Source organism: Filicampus tigris, chromosome 11 (genome assembly GCF_054856515.1).
Source record: "Filicampus tigris isolate MCC_2025a chromosome 11, RoL_Ftig_1.0, whole genome shotgun sequence".
Classification (NCBI taxonomy): Eukaryota; Metazoa; Chordata; class Actinopteri; order Syngnathiformes; family Syngnathidae; genus Filicampus; species Filicampus tigris.
This window is the reverse complement of record NC_141227.1, coordinates 15,040,099-15,060,046: the sequence shown is the minus strand read 5'-3', so window position 1 is coordinate 15,060,046 and position 19,948 is coordinate 15,040,099. Positions and strand designations below refer to the sequence as shown.

At 38.9% G+C, this 19,948-nt stretch overlaps 2 protein-coding genes and 1 long non-coding RNA gene across 7 annotated transcripts in view; 2 read left to right on the top strand and 1 right to left on the bottom strand.

Annotated features, from left to right (window-relative positions):
- LOC147139901 (golgin subfamily A member 7B-like) overlaps positions 1-2,775 on the top strand; it is an 80,528-nt gene extending 77,753 nt beyond the window's left edge. For 2 of the 3 annotated variants that reach the window (XM_086044654.1, XM_086044653.1), the window contains 2 exons: positions 956-1,057; positions 1,553-1,794. In XM_086044654.1, the coding sequence (XP_085900780.1) occupies positions 956-1,057; positions 1,553-1,681 (231 nt within the window). In that variant the 3' untranslated portion in view covers positions 1,682-1,794. Of the gene's footprint in view, positions 1-955; positions 1,058-1,552; positions 1,795-2,542 lie in introns of those variants that run through there. The other variant, XM_086044655.1, reaches the window with a different exon arrangement.
- Positions 2,776-9,167: 6,392 nt separating this feature from the next.
- LOC147139900 (cartilage acidic protein 1-like) overlaps positions 9,168-19,948 on the bottom strand; it is a 28,919-nt gene continuing 18,138 nt past the window's right edge. The window contains exons 9-15 of one of the 2 annotated variants that reach the window (XM_086044648.1): positions 17,930-18,012; positions 17,613-17,713; positions 17,082-17,250; positions 15,228-15,373; positions 15,076-15,118; positions 14,831-14,974; positions 9,168-14,256 (exon numbers count right to left, since the gene is read on the bottom strand). In XM_086044648.1, coding sequence (XP_085900774.1) covers positions 14,129-14,256; positions 14,831-14,974; positions 15,076-15,118; positions 15,228-15,373; positions 17,082-17,250; positions 17,613-17,713; positions 17,930-18,012 — 814 coding nt within the window. In that variant the 3' untranslated portion in view covers positions 9,168-14,128. The remainder of the gene's footprint in view (positions 14,257-14,830; positions 14,975-15,075; positions 15,119-15,227; positions 15,374-17,081; positions 17,251-17,612; positions 17,714-17,929; positions 18,013-19,948) is intronic. The other variant, XM_086044649.1, reaches the window with a different exon arrangement.
- The window catches only part of LOC147139899 (uncharacterized), a 32,167-nt gene continuing 24,146 nt past the window's right edge, over positions 11,928-19,948 (top strand). The window contains exons 1-4 of one of the 2 annotated variants that reach the window (XR_015088589.1): positions 11,928-12,357; positions 15,242-15,378; positions 16,507-16,642; positions 17,907-18,027. This is a non-coding gene — a long non-coding RNA (uncharacterized LOC147139899). The remainder of the gene's footprint in view (positions 12,358-15,241; positions 15,379-16,506; positions 16,643-17,906; positions 18,028-19,948) is intronic. The other variant, XR_015088588.1, reaches the window with a different exon arrangement.

The window sequence follows — 19,948 nt, the reverse complement described above, 5'->3', positions numbered from 1 at the left end:
GGCAAACACGTTATGCTCTGTGTGATGCAAGAAGGGTTTAGATAGTTGAACTTCATGGCTTTTCTCTGTCAGTCAAATGAATCGTTTTGCATTTGTACTGGTTTAAACTTTCTAAACTATTCATACAAATGGAAGACTTTAGTACACTGACAAAAAATGGCCTGTTGAATTTACTCAATTTTATTTTGTCAAGTGGTTGCTTGAAATAAAACCACCTGGATCTAGATACTTTTTATTTTAAGTTGACTATACATCAACTTAAACAATTAATCTAAATCCACATGATTCCATTGTGTGCTACCATTTGACAAAATAAAATTGAGTAAATTCAGCACACAGTGTGCACAAACTAAAGAGAGCCAATTCAAGAGCACTTTTACTCTATGACCATTTATTTAACCTAAAAGTTATACTCGTCTGATTTTTGGATGTTCAAATCACCCTGTATCTAACTGGGATCTGTTTCTTATATTTTGGTTACGTCCTTAAGATACATGTGGCGCAAGTTATTAGATCCAGTCAAACAGTTTTAATGTCTATCATAACACATACGGTACACACAAAAATACAGTAATTGTTCAAACTTCATAGCCTCATATACTAATGTATGTACTTGCCATTTTATTTGTATTTATTTGATGCACCATAAAAGTAAAAAAAATGTAAAGTTACTCTACATACATTAATTATTAATTCTAAATACATTAAATTAAATTGTCTTCAAACGCTTGGCATAAACCATGCAGATTCTTAACAAAAATATAATTCATTATAGTTGCTATAACGTTGATGAGAATTAAATACTATATTATAACGCTTGTAATTTCAATGGTCCTTTGACTGATATTTATATAAGTATATATGTATATATATGTATATGTTTATTAAATTACCATTTTACATGTAAATCATTCAAACATATACTCTAATATTAACTTTCTATGCTGAATTTCAGGTTTTGAGGAAGATAACGAGCTACATCCAGGATCAGAATGAGAAAATCTATGCGCCGCGAGGGCTGCTGATTACCGACCCCATCGAAAGGGGAATGCGAGTTGTATCCTTCGGAGAGGCTCCTGCCACTCAAACAGAACTAGCGCACAGAAATGCATGGTAAAGCCACGACTCTATTAGAGCAGTGATAACAGATAAGAGGTGGCAGCGATTTAGTGGTCACAAAAGCCATTGTGTTTAGAGTCCTTGAAAATTCCACACAAGCATTTGGGTTGGGCGGGAAAATGAGAAACATCTTCTCCTCTTCCTTGTGAATGGCCATGAGGCTGCCCTTGGAGTGGCATCCCTCAGGGATGATGTTCAATAGCCGTCTGTCATCTGACTAACTGTCGTTACTTGGACTGAATCTGAAACAGGGTTGTGGAAAAGAAGCGCATAGTCAGCAGTTGAGTGTATGTTATCTTGCTCTGCTTTATCTTTTCCTAAGGTTAAAGCACTAACTTCTAACTCAGTAAATGTTTCAACGTTCTTCCTTTAGAAGTCAAGAAAAGGTTGTCAGTATGTCAAATAGACTTAACATTCCTTAAGGTGCAGTCAGTGGACCAATGGTGGTCCCCGAGAATCCTGCAGGACTCTAATTTTCAGTGAGCGGTGTGGATCTGCGCAGAGGCAGGTTAGCCGCATTTTTAAAAAGGCAGTTTGTGCCATTGTTAACACAGTCGACTAGAGAAATCTCTGTGTGACAAAGGATGCAGTGATCCGTGTGCCACCGCATTGTCACTGCAATGTAAGAAGCTACCCTCATAGCTGGAGATAACCTCTGGCGCAGGGGTGCCCAAGTCCGGTCCTCTACGAGCCCCTATCCAGCCTGTTTTATGTGCATCGATCCTGATGACTTGAATCAGGTGTGTTGGAATAAGGATACACCTAAAACTGGCTGGATAGGGGCTCTTAAGGACCAGATTTGGGCGCCCCTGCTCTGGCGACTTCATGCTCGCTGACCTCTTCTACACTATGCTGTTGCACTCCAAATGCACCGGGGCTAAATGGATGGCGATGGAGCAGCAAATTTAATTTTGTTCAAGACTGTTTTGGCTTGGTGGAAATCTGCACTCTACTGAGTATTATTGCAGTTAATTTATTTATCTAACGAGTGGGAAATATCCTCTTACTTCATCTACCTACTTGTCTAAAGTCATTGGCCACAAAATTAGGCACACATGCACTAACTAATCCAAATAGCTAATCAAGTCGCCCTGCTCCTGTTAGCTGAGGAGTAGCTAGCGCTGGCCAGCTGATGGCAAACAGCAGTGCGATGGGAGATTCTGGTCAAGGTCCAATAGGCAGGTGGGGCTCCTTATAGAATGATGTTTGGAAAAGCAGGATGGTAAACTTCGCTAGAGGATACTGAGAAGGTCTGGATTGCTATTAGCAGCAGATTAGCTGGTAACAGCTAGCTGCTCAATGTAAGGTATCCAGTTCTTATGCATTTACATGACGAAAGTGTATAAAGTGGATTGAAGTGTGCTAAGGCTTTAGCAGATTAAGTGTGTCCTGCAGAATCCAATCCTTAACCCCTCTCTCGTAGCTGGAGATCAGCGTATTCGAGGACCGGGGCTCGGGCAGCTCCAGCCCCAGCAGCAGCGCGTCATTGACGGGTGGCAGCGCTCGGTGACTGGAGGGCCAGCACCAGGCTTACGGGTACCACCACGGGGGCGGCGGGACGCTGACCAACATCCGTATGTTGAAACACGAGAGCACACGCTTTTGAGGGGCGATCCACGCCGACACCTGCAACGCAGCCTCTCGGTATCAGGAGGAACGCACACTGAGTAAGACAAATATCAGATCATGTGTACAATCAGCTGCCAACACCAGTCCGACTCCAAAGAGTTCTATTTTTTCTTTGTTTTCCACTCGCCATTTGTCTCATTCTAAGTATTCCTTTTATTTCCCCTGGGCCCATCTTTGAATTACTGCTGAGTCAGCAGACTTACACTTGATTAGACTTAGTGTGAACATGTAATTGACTGAGAAAGGGAGGCAGTGTTGATACGCTGGTGCACTGTCGGGGGCGGCGTAGCAATTCACTTCATCAGGGTTGGAAAATTACCGCTCACTCCTCTCCAGTTTTGTATTCAGAAGGCATTTACTTAGTGATGTTGTATTAAATGTATTTAGCCTCATTAGCTAGCAGAGCATTTTGGATTAGTGAAATGCTTCCCTTGTAGACCGGTGAACAAAGTCAACATTGGGAAAAAATATTTTAAAATAAACGTGTAGAAACGTCCACTCGAATATTTAAAAACATAGAATGATGATGTTACATCTCAAATGCTAAATCTATTTAGTGTAATAGTCAGCTGAGTCATAGGTGTATTTTTGCATATTGAATTTTGTTTTCTTGGCTAATGTTACTGTAAATTTTTCCGAAATTCCCACCTCCTACTTGGCATGTCCACACCAGTACTGCAGGTGCGACTCCCACGCAAACCAAAATATTCTAGATATTCTCAGAGAGTCACGCTGGAATAAAGACGTGCACGCTCGTGTGTGCGTACAGCTGCAGACATTTGTACCGGCCTGGACCACAGGCAGTATTCTCTGAGGTTCAATATAGGCGCTTTAAGACTGCTTGTTTGTTTAGTTGTCCAGTATAGACCTCCATCGCAGTGCTACCTCACATGCAATTAAGTCCAATAAATATATTGGTTTAAAATTAGAAATGTCGGACAAATGTTGACATAGCTAATCTAAAATGTCAAAGTTAAACCATATACTATAAGTGGTCAATGACTTGCTTGTTGGTCGATTTGAGAGAAAGTGACAGAGCTGAGGGTGACATTTTCATGTTTACCTGCAATGCACAGTTCTAGCGCCCTCTAGTGTAAGACTGGTGTCACTGTTAACTCCTTCATTTCCAACAGTATTTCTGACCTCATCGCCCGTTTCACATGTTGTATTATTTAGATCATCTTCTTGTACAGCAATTTTGCTCTGGCTGCACATCTTGACATGGGGCCTCAGTAACTTATCAAAATGTAAAAATAAAAACAACACCCGCAAGGTCGAGTTGTGCAAGTGTGCATCCCCCTGAGCTTTTGATGCCTTCATGTTTCATCCCAGTGGATGGTATCCCAACCTGGTGCTGACGGACTGGGCCATTTCAAATGACTTGTCACTGCCAGAGAGCCACAAACAGACTTGATAGACAATGTAGATTAAAAAAAAGAAAGAAAGATGAGAAAAAAACAGCAAATAAGAGAGCTGTGCTGCACATATTGTTAATACTGATTTATGAGGTAGACTGTACAAAAAGTATATGATTGGTAATGTTTTATTTTATGTAAATGTATTCATAAATAAATATGTCCGTTTTGTCTGCACTTTCTTTAACAAAAAAAAATATTTTCATAATACAGTATCATGTACAATAATACAACATGATTGCCCTGAATAAGGTGCTTAATGAAAATAATGTAAAGTAGTCAATGCAATAATTGTTATTCTAAGGCATATGACATCAGATCATTGTTTTGTTGTAAATTGTCTTTCGGTCAAAATCCAAATGCAGCTTTACAGATGCTTTGACTGCTCTGCACGCAGGTCAAGGCAGGTATCTGTATGAGGTGTAGCTTTGTATTCAAGTGCACAGGCCACTATTTAGGGAAACATGGTACAGTAAATCACCACATACTCACAGTCCATCCACTGTGGAGTTATCTGTTCGCTGGCGCTTTTTTTTTTCAGTATTTTTACATTTTTGTTTTTGAGGGGGGAGTCAACCCCCTTTTTTTGTGGAAAATGATTATTGGTGTTCATCCTCGCTTCTTGAAGAACTTCTTTGACTCCCAGCCCCCCTCCCAGTGCATTTATAATAGGCCCATTCCCTATGTCCAGAAATAGAAACACGTAGTCCTTCGTTATATAATTCAGATATGACATCAAGAAACATGTTGTTTATTTTTGAAAATACAAAGTAGGTATGTGCGTGAAAATAATGCTTTCCAGAACAAAGTAACGCAGCTATTCATGCATCTTTTTTTTTTTAGCCTAAAGGACACTTGCACATTTTGTACTTGAAAAAAAAAAAAAACAAGTGTATGTTAGGGGGAAAAAGGTGTCATTTTTCTTCGGGAGATATACTACGTGTTGATATGTGACCAGTGGTTTTCAGCGCATGCTTCTGATTAATGAAGACAAGCAAAGCGAGCGGAGATTCATTGGACGGGAATGTGTTCTAATGCAACAGAGAACCTCGCTCAATCACACTGTCCATTAACCCCTGTGCCAAGTACCTGCGTGCCACGTAATGATGTATTGTCCACTTACGTGTACATCCCCACATTTGTTTATCCATGTACTGTATTGGAGATTCACCATTTGGCCAACATGTACACTACTGTATATGAATAATACATATTGTACTGTTTCTATTGAGATCATTTTGTACAATGTCTTCCTAAAGCTATAAAAGATGAAGCGATGAAAGTCACTTGGCGGAATGGGAAGATGCTGACTCAGGAAGACAAAGGTGAATTGATGAGTCACGCTGCATGGTTTAACTAAAGACAAGACACGGGGTCGGTGATTTATACAGCATTTGCTCTTCCTGAATCTAATGGTGTGTTATTAAAGATGATTTGCATATCAAAAGTATCTTGTGGGTTTTCTTCTTTTTCATAGTCGATGCGCAGCTTCTGCAAGAGACAAAGTTGATGGTTTGTTTACTTATGATTCCACAATGAATGCACTCAGAGGTCATTTGAGGTCCAGGTTGGACATGCGCACACACTCACACACAACAGTGACTATACAAGCTTGGCTTATTTGTGGTTTGGGCCGGTCGAATCATTTACTGTCAGTGGGTGGAAAGAAATTCCGCCTGCCGACTAGCTAAATCTGTCATCTTGCTCCAAATCCTGCTTCAAACATCTGGCTCTTGAATTGTTAATTACTCCAGTATGCTTTAAGTTACTACATGTAAAAATCGTTTCTGTCTGAAATCTTATTTTTACAATACGAAAATGTGTGTCAATAGCTGTATCTGGATACACTTTAATTCAGATATATTATTAATATTCAATAATACAGATCTTATAGACGCTTCACTAGTTACCAAATCTAATGACAACCAATCAATATTTGTATCTGATGATCACTTTAAACATAATTACGACCATAATATTAAACATAATGCTGAATTAATACCTTAATACTCACAATGTTATTTTGACTTTTAAATTTAAAACTGTTGATTAAAAGAGAACTGTCACTGATGTAGTTCTTGCCTGACCTCACAGGCGATGTGGGCTCAAATCAAGGATGGCATGAATGTGAATATCAATAGTTGTTTGTTCTATATGTAACCCCTGATCGATTGGCGACCAGTCCAAGTGCCAAAATTTGATAAACAGTATAGAAAAGCTATGGGTGGTTAAAAAGGAAAACTAAAATGACAGACAATTGTCTCATTTGCTCTTACTTTGTATTTAATCTGTATGTTGCTATGTTTATTTATTATTTAAATAATAATAAATCATTTTGGTACATGCTGACACAGGAAACTTTGTTTATGAAGTTGCAATTTTTAAAAATCTTTATTAAATGCGGCACCAGAGTCAAATAGTAGTTAGCACGACTTTGTGTGTAAGAGTATATTTGTGTGTGTGTATATATATATATATATATATATATACACGTATATATGTATGTATATATATATGCAATATACACATACACTGTATATGTATATATGTATTTTTGTATACGAATATATATGTATTTATATATATATATATATATATATTTATATATATATATATATTTTTATATATATATATATATATATATATATATATATATATATATATATATATATATATATATATGCATGTATGTATACATACTAATCCCTAAAAGACTAAGCCCCAACAGAAGTGATAATCATGAAAATAGTATTATTAGCAAATGTGCGTGAGTGTGTGTAGAATATCCATCATGGCCCTCTCATAAAGCCAATGATGAAGCTGTTCTGGCAAACTATAAGACATCTCTACGCCTGCATGAGTTTCCAAAGGTCACTTTGACACCATCGAGCAGCTTTTAGCCTCTTCACAAGTCTCTTTTTTTTTCACCTTGCCACATTGTTTAATTTTGTTTTTCGCTGCGATTGTTTTGTGTTCCAACTTTTCAAATTCCAGTTCTTTGGCTGCACATCGCTCCTTCCTTTCAGTCGACTTCCTCTACGCCCTTACTGCTCCAAACAAGCAATATAGGTCGTCTTTTACACCATCTGTCTGGATGGTGAAAATAAACTGGTATTGATTGGTTGAAATGTTTCTAGCGGTGAATGAGTAGAATGTCTGCAAACTACGTTTCTGCAGTGTTGTAAGATGATTGAGGCTGGCAGTGGTGCTTGGCACAGGCAGCGCCGTGCTCTTAATGAAGTGCACCATTGTGCGCTTGCATTGAATGCCTCATACTCCAAGTCGCTACAGGGCCGCGCCTGGTATCGGACAAAAGCCAGGACTGCACTTTCTAAACTCTTCTGTATCCGGAATCATACATGAATACATATTAATTACACAGCCGCTTTACATCCTGTAAGTAACTTCTGCAAACATCTTGAATTCAATCAGAGACATGTAAATCTGGCAATCCTTGTTTGACTGAGCACAGTCAACCACTTTATCTACAGTGCATCCAAATTCTAGATCAGGGTGAACATTTTTACTCGAAAAGCTGTCTTTTTAGCGTTTTTCTATTCTATGTGAATGTCTTTGACACGGAATAAGCGTGACAAAGGTGAGCCAGCGTTTTCGCGGCTTCGGAGGTATTATCAGACGTTATACACTATGTGTGGCCTTAAGCCATGTTGCTGTTCTGTGAAAGGCACCCACATGAAATGCTTCACCAAGACACATTAACTTTGTCTTACTAAAGAAACTGTCACTGCAATTATAAACTTTTAAACAATGTATACGTGAACACAAGCAGAAGAAATGCATGCAGACAGAGCATGCAACAATACTCGCAGGCATATATTCTTTATCCTCTGTGGCAAAAAAGAGTAATATACAGTAGTTAGTTGTGACAGTCTCCTGTGTTTCATAATCAAATCGATGTGTACGTAGTATGTGTGTTATTTGTACGCATTTTACTGCCCTCTTGGAGTGCTGGAATAGATTAATGGCATTGTTGTCTTTGCGCCTTTGCGTCTCAATGGAATGAATCCTCATCAGCATAGTCATTGTTCAGAATTGTTTGTGCCATTTTGGTCACAGTATATTGAGGTCAGTAAATGGGTCTTTTCAGCAGTCACATAATGTACACGTTGCTCTTCTCACTGCAAATCAGGGATTACAGTAATGCAAACTGATTTCTAGTTCAACAGCAAGATTTGAATGCATGTATTCAACATTTGCAAATTCCACGTTAAAAACCACACCCCAGTGAAACCCGCAGGTTCAGTCTGGCCACTTTTATTTATTGTACTTCATTTCATTTTTGGCAGAATCTCCTGTGCTCCGCCTGTTAACGTTGGCATTTAAAAAGAAAAAAGAAAAAAAAAACTAAATTTATTTAACCGCAACCTGACTGACAGCCCTTGTGTTGACCTCCCCCAAGTTTTGGGGGCGAAATAAAAAGCGCTTTAAACGCGACAGCACCAATCAGCTCGCTTCCAAGTGACATAGACGTTTTGGTGTTTAGATCTGTTTCGGGAAAAATAAATGATGTATCTCATTTCCATAATACTGCATATAAATTTAGCTTGTTTTATTACTAATACTCCCCTAATATGATGAATATGGTCTGTAATTACAGCTGTTAACTCTGAAGTCAGTGACAATTCTGCTGCTGCTTCATCACTTTTCCGAATTGCTTTAATCATGCTTATTAGATCAGCCAGAGTCAATTGTAATCAAATGACATGAGATGAGCCTATGCCATTATGATGATCATCCATCAGTCTATTTTTGCTTTTGAACAGGGTTCAAAGGGGACTGAAACCTGACCCACAAAACTGACACATTAAGGCAGGAGACCATTTAATGTACATTGACACCTATGGACAAGTTGGAGTCTTCATTGATCATATTTTGGACCCGTGCAAACATGTAAATGTCCAAAGAGAGATTCAAATCTGTATGCATTTATCTATGAGACAACAGACATGAGCTCTTATCCACTCTGATGCCATGAGTAAAACTGTATTCAAAAACAATTATATACTTATAACGAATTACTCTCAAATAACAATATCTGAAATAAGATTTAATATTTGCATGTGGACCACTGATAGATTGCTTTTACTTCTGTTAATTATATTTTATGATTTGTCCTTTTGCGGCATAATGGAAAGCAATAAACCAAATATTGTAAATGGGAATTTGGATGGAAAATCATGAAATGCAATTGTATTTATTGTATGACATACAAATGTCATTTGTTCCTATCATAGAGGATTTATTTAAATATCACTGATCGCTTGTGGAATAGAATAATGCACACGACAGGAAACAATGAATTGGAAACCAAGAAAACACATATAAATAATAAAAATAAAATGGTAGATAGCAAATTACACACAAATAAATAAACCCATGCAAATATGGAAAAAGAAAAACCATTACTTGAAATTGAAACACTGGATTCTACTTCCAGAACAGAAAAGTGAACACATTATAATGCTTGGTATATCGGACAAAGCTCATGTTCAGATCCAATAAACTCGGTGACTGCTACAATGTAAACATCCAAAAAGTTCAAATTTATTTTCCCATTTATTCTTTAACAAATCCACTTGTGCTCATTTCCTTTCAGGAAAAATATTCAACATACTGCACTGTATCTCCACCTGCATAGCTGCTCTCGCTCGTGTTTTTACTTCATCACTGAAGTTGAATGTCGACATTGTGTGCTTTTAGGAATTGGATGATTTGTGATTAAAAGCATGCAGGTTGTGTCGCACACACGTACACATTGTGTTCCAATGTTGCTTCAGTTTGCACATGTATACAAGCAGCTCGTTTCATCGCTGAGGCACATATAAAAATATGCACGCATACACTTAGCATCCGCTTCTCAGAGAAAAGAATCTATTGGACATAATTCAATAACACCATTTTACAGGCTGAGTTTCCCCTCAAGCCAAAATTCATCACAGTATTCTGTTATTGCATTCACTGATGCCTTTCTGTCATCATGTATACTTCCACTCTTCACTACTCCCAAAAACGATGTAATCCGTCTTCCAGATAAATCTAAAGTGGTCGAGCAGAGATATGTGTCGCTGTCATTTTTTTCCCTTTTCCCATTTTCTTGAGGATTACCTCATACTTTGAACAATCCTCTGATGGCTTTTCACAGTCAGTGGCCTTTGCCATGTTTCCCAGTGGGATGGTTGTATTCAGGGGAGAAATGTGCATAAAGATGAATATTGCATTCAGTTGAACAAGTATTTTTGTTGTGTCTTATCCTGTTCACAAACTTGACACAAAATGACTTCGCACCACATGTATAGGGAAATAGAAAAAAAACATGTCACAGAATCGTGCCCAAATTGTCCTCTTTTTAAAATGTGAGACCCCACAAATAACAAAAGGGGGAAAAAAAAACCTGTTCATGCCGCTTTCATAATGCATTGGTGAGTAAAAAAATAAATAAACAAGTAAATATCCTACAATCATGACTCTCCTTCCCTGAATCCGAAATCTGCCGTAGTACCAAGACTGACCTGTGAGAGGCAGCACGGTGTCCTAGGGCCTCCAGATTGCCGGAAAATACAAATAAGAAGAAATAGAAGAAGCTCAGAAATGTTACTTTATCTAGTAACTACATTGTGATTGTAAACTGTTGTCCTTGTCATTTTCATTCTGGTAAATGATCGTGATTGATGTTATACAAAACACGACCAGTTGCTCCTCTATTTGTACCCAGTAACAGTGATCTTCAGGTCGTTTCCTGTTTGGCTATCGTTCCGTTTCACATGCTTAACATTAACATTGTCAGCCCTGACCATTTTCTGAGCTGATTGTTGAGGAAAAGTCATTTTTTAACACAATCCATAACACAGGATAATCACTCAGGATAAACTTTCAGAAACATCTGATCATCAGGCCTGAATGATCAGGGTGGTAAAATGCTCAAATTAGGCCTGATTGTAGACTGGAGCAAAGAATGCTATATGGATTTATACTCCACTAAATCTATTGTAAAGCATTAATATTTCTTTGAAAAAATAGGGGATCTTTTTTGTACAGGCAAGAAAAGTTGAGCACAAAGAGAAAATTTTAAAAATCAATTTGGTTAAACCGCTTTGTTCCAAATGAGCAAAACATATAAAATACTGGGATTGATTGAACCTAATCTACAGGGCCCAGCTGCTAACGCTCTCTGCAACAGTTCCTTGGCTTGCAGAGACAGCATGACACCACCGCAGCTCCATCCAGCATCCTCTGTGTGAGACTTTAATTGTTTCAATGCCATTTAGTTGTCATTAAAAACATCTGAAAACTCTCTTTTTATACTTTTATTTACAGGTGTTGTCTGTGGTGTGGATCCAGCTTGTTAACGGCTAAACGGATTATCGTCATGACCAGCACTGTTTGCTCAGATGAAATGTGACGCTTTTGACAAAAGTGAAAAAAAAAACGTCAAGACGATCACACACACTAGCCTGAATGACTTTAGTGGAATCTTGGCCGAAGCACATGATGAAGCTCTGTGATGATGGCAAAGGCAGTGAAAACTGGACGAGAGTGCAGTTGAGACTTGTGGGTATTCCAAGGAGAATTCTTCGCTGGAGAATCATTTGGAAGTTTTAGAGAACACGCTGTCGGCCGCTTAATGCTTTTGGTCATCATTTGAGCCAAAATAGTTCTTGAAACTGCTTTAAGAATCATGCGGCTGTGAAGCATAGTTTGCCTCCCTGTGTGATGAATTCTACAATTGTACTGTTATGAACAGGGGTGGGCAAACTTTTGTGCTCAAGGACCAGATTTGATTGATGAGCTATAAATATATATATAGTTAAAATGTGTATGTAAAATGGTTTGTTTTGTAATCCTTACTTTTTACTGGATTGTTTTGGAGTAATTCATCCATAATTAATTTACCAATTATTCAATGAAAAATACAAATGTGTGCATCTTTTTTTAACTAATAATTTTAATATTACTATATGCAATTTAAAAAATTCTCATAATTATTTCTTTAGGTAAATTAATAAAATACATTTTTTTTAAAATCGGCCCAAATATTATTATTAGCGATTTGTTGTGCGAGTTTTCTGTAAATTGCCACTTCCGCTGACACTGTAAATACCTTTCCAACATGGCGCCCGGTTTGAGCATGCGCAGTACAGCTTGGATTTTGGTCACCATTTTGCAGGTTTAACAGGTCGGTAAATTATGTAAAGTACTTAAATCTAAATGTTTATAGCTTTGTCCAATGAATGTTCAAAGTTTTGATGATGAGTCTTCGTGTCGTTCAACGACTTTTTTTTTCTGAACTACCTTAACGAGGTGCGAAGCAGCACAAGCTTGAGAGACATATTAACCCTGTCTTTGCCGTCTCTGCCATTAAAACTAATGTTCCCACGTTTGTATATTGAAATGATGTTCATCATGCACTAACACCGGACAATGATGGACATATAAAAATAATTAACAGTTAGATGATTTAAATGTTTACGGTTGAATATTTTCTAAATTGTCAGTCACTACAGAATTTATTGCTACTCTTAACTGTATTAAGCTATTGAAAGGGATACTTTTATAGCAAAGACATTGGCTCATCTATTTTTTAATTTTACTTTGGTCATATAGTTGCAAAAATGTCTAATAGTAATCTGCTGTGTTTTATATCACACAAATAACTAGCGATATTAATTAAACGAATGATGGGGATTCTGAACTACTGTACAAAGTGGAAAGGCTTGAACTAGTTTTAAAAGTGCAAATTTCACTGCTGTCTTTTATGTTGTCGTCTTGACCTTTGTGAAATGGGCAGGAAAATCTCCCCTAGGCAATCTTAAACGGTCACTTTGGTTTGATTTGATTTCCAAGAAGGATACAGTACTTTATTTCGGGAATGGCATGCTGCTCAATAAAAATAAAAAATAAAAAAAAAGGATTTCCCCTTGAACTTAATGTCTTTAAAATTGTCACAGTGAATTACGGGAAGTAAAATTAATTTAAAAGGCTGCCGTAATCGTTCTTAAAAGCAAATAATTTAAATGATGGCTAGACTGCTCAATAAAGCCAAATGTATTGTCATTTATAATCCATTATAATGAGTATGTTCAACATACATGGATTATTTTAATGAAAGAAAATAACTTTCAAATGCTAACCACTCTCAAATTATAGCAAAACAATAATATAGTATTTAATGGGGGAAAATAATGTTTTGAATCTAATTCCCCGTCTGCCATGTTTTAATTTGATTTTATATTTATTCAGGGCACATGCAGGGAGCACCCACAAACACAGTGACGCTCATGTTGATGGAATCAAATATAATATAGTGCTTAGTTGTTTTTAGTGAGGTCATGTGGTCCTGTAAATAAAATGAAACCTCTTGCCATCACGCAAAAAGAAAGTGTTCATCTTTGCTGTGCTGTAGAATTATTAATAATTACCGAAATGTAACCCACCACCGCTGACAGATGGTCTGGCATATGTTCCCGAGCACACGCACACGACACACACTGGCACACGTACTGTACACACACACACACACACACGCACACACACAGTCACAACTTGTAGCTTGGAGACCTGGTGTTCCTCAGCATCCCGGTAAGCCCAAACGCAGAATGAGAGCGGCATTGTGCACATACAGGCGGCGGCCTCAAAGTGTCCCTAATGATTGTGGCCGATGGAGCCAGTGGGTTCGGTGCAGTGGTTTTTACTCGCCGCAGCCGCCACTTATTGGCTTGGACTCAGCTCAAATCCCGCTGAGATAAATGCCAGGTGATGACAATAGGGCTATGCGGCTCTAACGCAGTTAGTTCTAGCATGCTCCCTGCAAGTTCCTGTCGAGGTCCAAAAGTGATGCATGGTGGAAAACACGACCGATATCACAGATCCGTAGAGCTTGTTTTAGGATGAAGACAAGGAGGAGAGAATGTTTTTTCTTCAAGAGTTTCTGTGGAGAAAGGAAGTGCCTACAGTAGTCCATTCTGGAGATGGTTCGAGATGAGAGGAAGCAAGCCGATCGGTGATAGCCAGAGAGAAATGGCCGGCCACGTGCGATCCGCAGAGGACTGCGTCTTCCCAAAATAAGCCACCTGGGCTGCAGAGAGAGAAGAAATTGGCTAACGTGTGCTTTTATGGCTATCAGTGGAATCACATTGGAAAGGAGGATTAGTCATGCAAGACAGTGGGGGTGCTGGGATCAGACCAGGTCAGAGATGTTTGCACCGTGAAACATGACGCCGAGCCAGTATGGTGGAACCTCTGAGGTTGAACACAATTCGTTCCGGGACTCTGGCTGGCCTTGGATTTGTTTTTCAAATCGCAGCTGGGGCTTATTTCTTAAAGTTGTAGTCAAACAAGTGTTAAAAGACATGCACGTATGATATTAAAGTAGAACCAATTTTTTATATATACTTAAATGTAATTAGATGAATACTTAAATTGTCATGTAAAATATACGGTGGATTCGCAGCGATAGAATTCAAGGCACTGTTTCCCTAAAACTGCATCATCATCCCCGATTTTGATGCCAATATTTTCTTTTTTACGAAGAAATAATATCGGCTCCAAGTATCGGTTATCGGCCGCCTTGCCTACTTATAATCGGAATCGGTATCGGCCCTGAAAAAAATCATCTCCGTCTATCTCTAGAATACGCCTTAGTCACTCACCCACACATGCAGAGCCATCATCATTGGGCTCAAAGCCCTGGTTGCATCTTCTCTTGGCGCGGCATTTAAAGCTGCCGTAGGTGTTTGTGCACACAGGGCGGTCAGAGGTGCACACAGAGGGGAAGTGGGTACATTCATCTTTATCTGAGGAAGTGGAGGAGGTGGCAAAGGAGGAGGGGGGGAAAGACCCCGGATGATAAGTCGGATACATGACCGCCACAACCATCGGAAGGTTTTGAACTTACCAATGCAGCGTCCATTTTCATTCAGAGCAAAGCCAGGACCGCACTGCAAGAGAAACTCAATGTTACCCCAGATCATAGAAAAAAAAAACAGCACTGGAATGTGTTTTTATGCTCCACTGGTGTGTTGATGTGACCATGTGGGACCACACTACCTCTATTTCCACAGTGGGGGTGACCTCATCGTCATCTTTTGGATAGTGGATCTCCAGCACAGAGTTGATCTCTGACGGTTCCAAGGGTCGAGCAACTGAGACTCCATCTGGCCAGTACACTTCCACATTTGTGGCCACGTCTTTACCTTAGGTATATATGGACAAGCACATGTGTTAATCATATTGTACTAAAAGAAAAAGTCAACCCCCCCAAAAATCTTTACATTAGTATGTTCTAGGCAGCCTCACTAGTCCAAACACGGCATTCTGATTGATTTTGTGTTTGTGGTATAATTTTCCACTATTTTTATTTTAAGATTATTTTTAAGACTATGTTAAAAATGGCAATTGATTTAAGATGATTATAGCTGTATTGCTTGCTGTAAAATATACTGCATAACCGAGTTAACTAAAATTATTCTTCTTTTAAAGTGGAAATCAACCCAAACTTTTTCTCAAAAATATGTTCCCAGCAGGCCCACTTGTTGAAACACGGCATTCTGATTACCGGTAATATTGCGTTTGCGGAATATGAGTTAAGCAGCAAAATCCACGCCTTTTTAGCCATCTCAGGGGGCGGCCATTTTGTCATTTCTATCGACTGAAAATCATGGCTCAGCTTCAGAAAACAGGTCAGTCAGATTGGTCGTTACCTGAGCCCTGAGTAGTTATGATGTAATTTTCAGTCGACAGAAGTGACAAAATGGCCAGAGATGGCTAAAAACGAGTGGATTAACTATTATTCCACAAACCTAATATTGATCAGAATGCCTTGTTTCAACCAGTGGGCTTGCATGGAACATACTCTTGAAAAAAATATGTTTGAGTTGTCTTCTACTTTAAGTATCATACAATGTCTAATGGTAAAGACCGAAACGCCTGACCAACAAATTCCCACCTGGAATTGAATGAAACCCTCAATGGCATTGATAGTCCTGTGTTTTTTCTATAGTTAGGGTTTTATGATGTCAAAATGGCAAATTTTTTGCACAGTCCTGTCTTCTGTTTCCATAAGAAGCCTAATTTTTATCAGAGGGTTATCCCTCCTCAGCAAGAAACTTAATTCAAGTGGCATTTGTAGTGTAAACACCGGTTATTATGTCAGACAGCGATCTAGCCAGCAGGTGTGCCTAAAAATATTTCATCTTTACTTGCTCCCGTATGTCAATCTGTGGTTGAGAGGTGGTGAGTGACTGATGCCTTTAGCAAGTGTGCACTTCTCTTGTGAGGTCAGGATGGTGCCAAAAGTTTGCTGTTGTGGTTTGTGTGTATATTTTAGGTGTGTATATTTACGGTCTTGGGTGGGCCGAACTGGGAGTCGGTTTGTCACAGAGCAGGCTAGCTTCCAGCGCGAGCACCTGTCCCCCCCAATCAGAGATACCTCACTCTCCCTCGGGTGCCCAATCACGCCGGAGGTAACAGCCTGATGCTATACACATTACATGTTGTACTTTCCGACTCTGCTTATTCTATTTCTCGCCATCTGCACGTCATCAGTAGCAATGTCATCCGTTTTAATAATCAACTGATTATTTCCTGTAAAATGCCAGGTTTACGTTTCCCTTCACTGTTAATCAGAGAGTGGTGAGCTTTATAGTTATGCAATTAATTATTCTCAGTTGCAGCAAGAGCAGAAACAAAGCACGTGGCCAGAAGTAGTTGGACACATGCCCATTACACTTTTATGGTGACATTTTCAGCTTCTAACCTGTCATTCAAAGATTTGTCTGGTGGCTGATGTTGGGCCGACGCCCAAAGGTGTTTTGAGCGATACCAAAGTCATCCGAGCATGCCTTTATAAATATTGGATAGGCTCATCACCACTTGCAAGAAGAGCTTGATCTTTTTTCTTACCGAGGCCGAAGTGTGCGACCGGTTCCATTTCACAGAGGTACCCCGACCCTCCATCGATGATACGTGTGTGTGGTCCACTCCTCTTGGTGTATACCACCACTTTCGCTCCTCTGGCAAAAGCACCAAACTTGGTTCGGGGAATCACACGCAGCCAAGAGTTTGTGGTTCCCTTTGGGGCACACACCAATAAGGAACATTAAGTGGGGAACATCATGTGCCCTCAAGAGATCCTTGAGATATTTTGTGCCATTAAGTATTTTAGAATAAAGATAGATTGAGCTTTATGAAGGATATTTTTTTTTTAATATGTTTACCATTGTCATTCCTGTTTATTAAGTTAACCAAAAACTTCAAAGATATCCATAAACCCAGTGACCAAAAAAAATGTCCAAATGAAAACTTTTGAACTCCTTTTAAAGTTTCAGTTCAGATTTTTGCACTGGATTTCAATTTGAATGATATATATATATATAGGATGAAGTTATTTTTAAACTAGTGACTTGGCAATAGCTGTTAAGGGTTAATACTCACAAGGTTGACTTTGTAGATAGAAAGCGGTTGCGCTGCACTTTCACCATGAGACACCAGCAGCTCTAGACGACCGTCTCCATCAAAGTCTGTGGCTACAGCTCCTGGAGAAACATCAGCATACGACAGAACATTCATGGATAATTTACAGACTTGTCTACTATGAGGAAATCCCTAGTGGAGGTTTAGTGCCATCTAGTGGCAGGTATAAGAACAGCAGCTTTTATTTTATTTATTTATTTTTTTTTTTAAAGCTTGTCTCTTCATTCTAATTACATGATCTCTCTCCTGTTGCAGGACAACATTTGTTCCCCACTCACCAGTTCCTCGTCCCTCTGGCTCGGAGGCTTCGCCCACATTCAGCTCCTCTATCTGGGGGTCTGCGTGCTCTCTCCTGCTCACCCTGCCAATGAGATAAGTGAGCACCCTGTTACTGAGATCACTGTGTCAGACTGCTGTCAATTACCCGCTGACCACAACATGATACACTGATATTACATTTTTCAGATCGAGTAATTTCACTTGAGTCTTCTGTAACACGAGTAACAATATAAAGTGACAGTGATGAAAATGTGTTTTATTTGGATAAAATATTGTTGAAAAATGAGAAACGCAAACATTTCTTGAACATGACATTTAAGTTTCACGAAAAAGTCAAATTTTGGGGAGTAACAACTTCATCCATCTGCCTGGTTTTCTAACGATATTGCAACACATCTTACTTAAATGTATAGCCTGTCACACAAGGTATTTCAGTTATTTGTGGTATCTACAATTGAACACTAGGGGGGCTCAATAAAAAGGAGTACATAGAGTAGAGTGTGGAGTTCATCATCCATTTTGCAGAGCATATTTTGCAGTTGCCTTAAAGTGCTGCCATCCGGCTGACATGGCTCCTGTCCGGGAGGTTTATCTCTTGCTGGTGAAATGGTATCAATGTTGTAGTATCGGAGTATTTTTATGAGTACGAATACAGCCATACAATATCGGTCCATCCCTAGTTGCAGTGGTGTAATACTGCGCTGCATCATACTGATAAGCAGTTCTAAAAATGCTGTGTATGTAGAACCTGAATTAACAACTTGACAATACACAGGTAGTTTGATGTTCTGTATGCAAATATACATATACTTTATACATATATGACTACCAGTAACAAACTTACTAGGTTTTTGTTTTAGTTTATGACTTTAAAAGCATTGACCCTTCCTCTTTGCACCACACAGCATTTCCATATGGAATGGAGTGTAATTTAATATGCTACAAGGCTGAGCCAAATATTGATGGCCATATCGTAGATTAATTAGCCCGGACACAATAGTGAGCTTGTTTTTTCATGGCTTGAGAGCAGAGTTAAAGGAGTTGCTTCATCTTCATAACAAACGACGACAGAGCCAAGTGCTGTGGAGCGGTGACCCCTGTCGGACCTTCACTGCATCCAAAAAGACAAATTCTCCCTCAGTGACCTGGCAAGCAGGCGTGTTTTGATCCAGAAAACCGCTGGGGCTTAACCTGATTATTGATATTCCACATGTTTGGATTCATCCGCTAATGGCAACATTCATCAGATGTTTCATTCAAGCTGCTTGGGCTTATGCTAGAAAGTCAGCTCTTAACAACTTGATATGCATCTTAAGATTGTGTTTAGAGGGCTGAGTTCATTAATATTATCTAGCGAGGAAGCCCAACCTAAAACGGTCTTTAATGAAAGAGTCGCCCATGTGTGCAGGAAGTAGGATGCCAGATAAGGATCCTTGGCTAGGAATTCTTACCTGCTTCAAATTGAACATATTAAACCTAGTCAAATGGCCACAATATTAGGTACATAAAGAAAGACGCCATTCGGAGCCCATTTAAATTCTTCTACTCATTGTTGATGAAGCTGTGATATTTTCCCCTTGCAATTTATGTCACTGTGGAGGGGAGGAGTGTTAATTCAACACATACAGTACAAGTAAGGCGTATTATTTAGTTGCTATCATTAGCTAATTTCGATTTTTTTAGTTAGTTCGCAGTCTTAGCAAAGCTTTGTGAACATGTTTTGTGAGCAAGTTAAGGTAACGCTAGCTAGCTCTTAACAGATGGTGACATAAACGTGATTTCTTTTTATTCTGATCAGCACAAGAACTATTTAGTTAATAAAAGAGGGAAATTATTCTGTGCAACGTTTTTTTCTGTGTCATTGTATACAGTATAAACATAATGTACAAACATACAAATGTAAATAATCAACGTTTTTTAAAAAGGGGTTGGGTTTTTTTTCGTTTTTACTGTACTTTACATAGTCTGCATACGCTTTTCAGGTGTCAAATCAGGTTTTCTACTTTTACCAGAGTCTT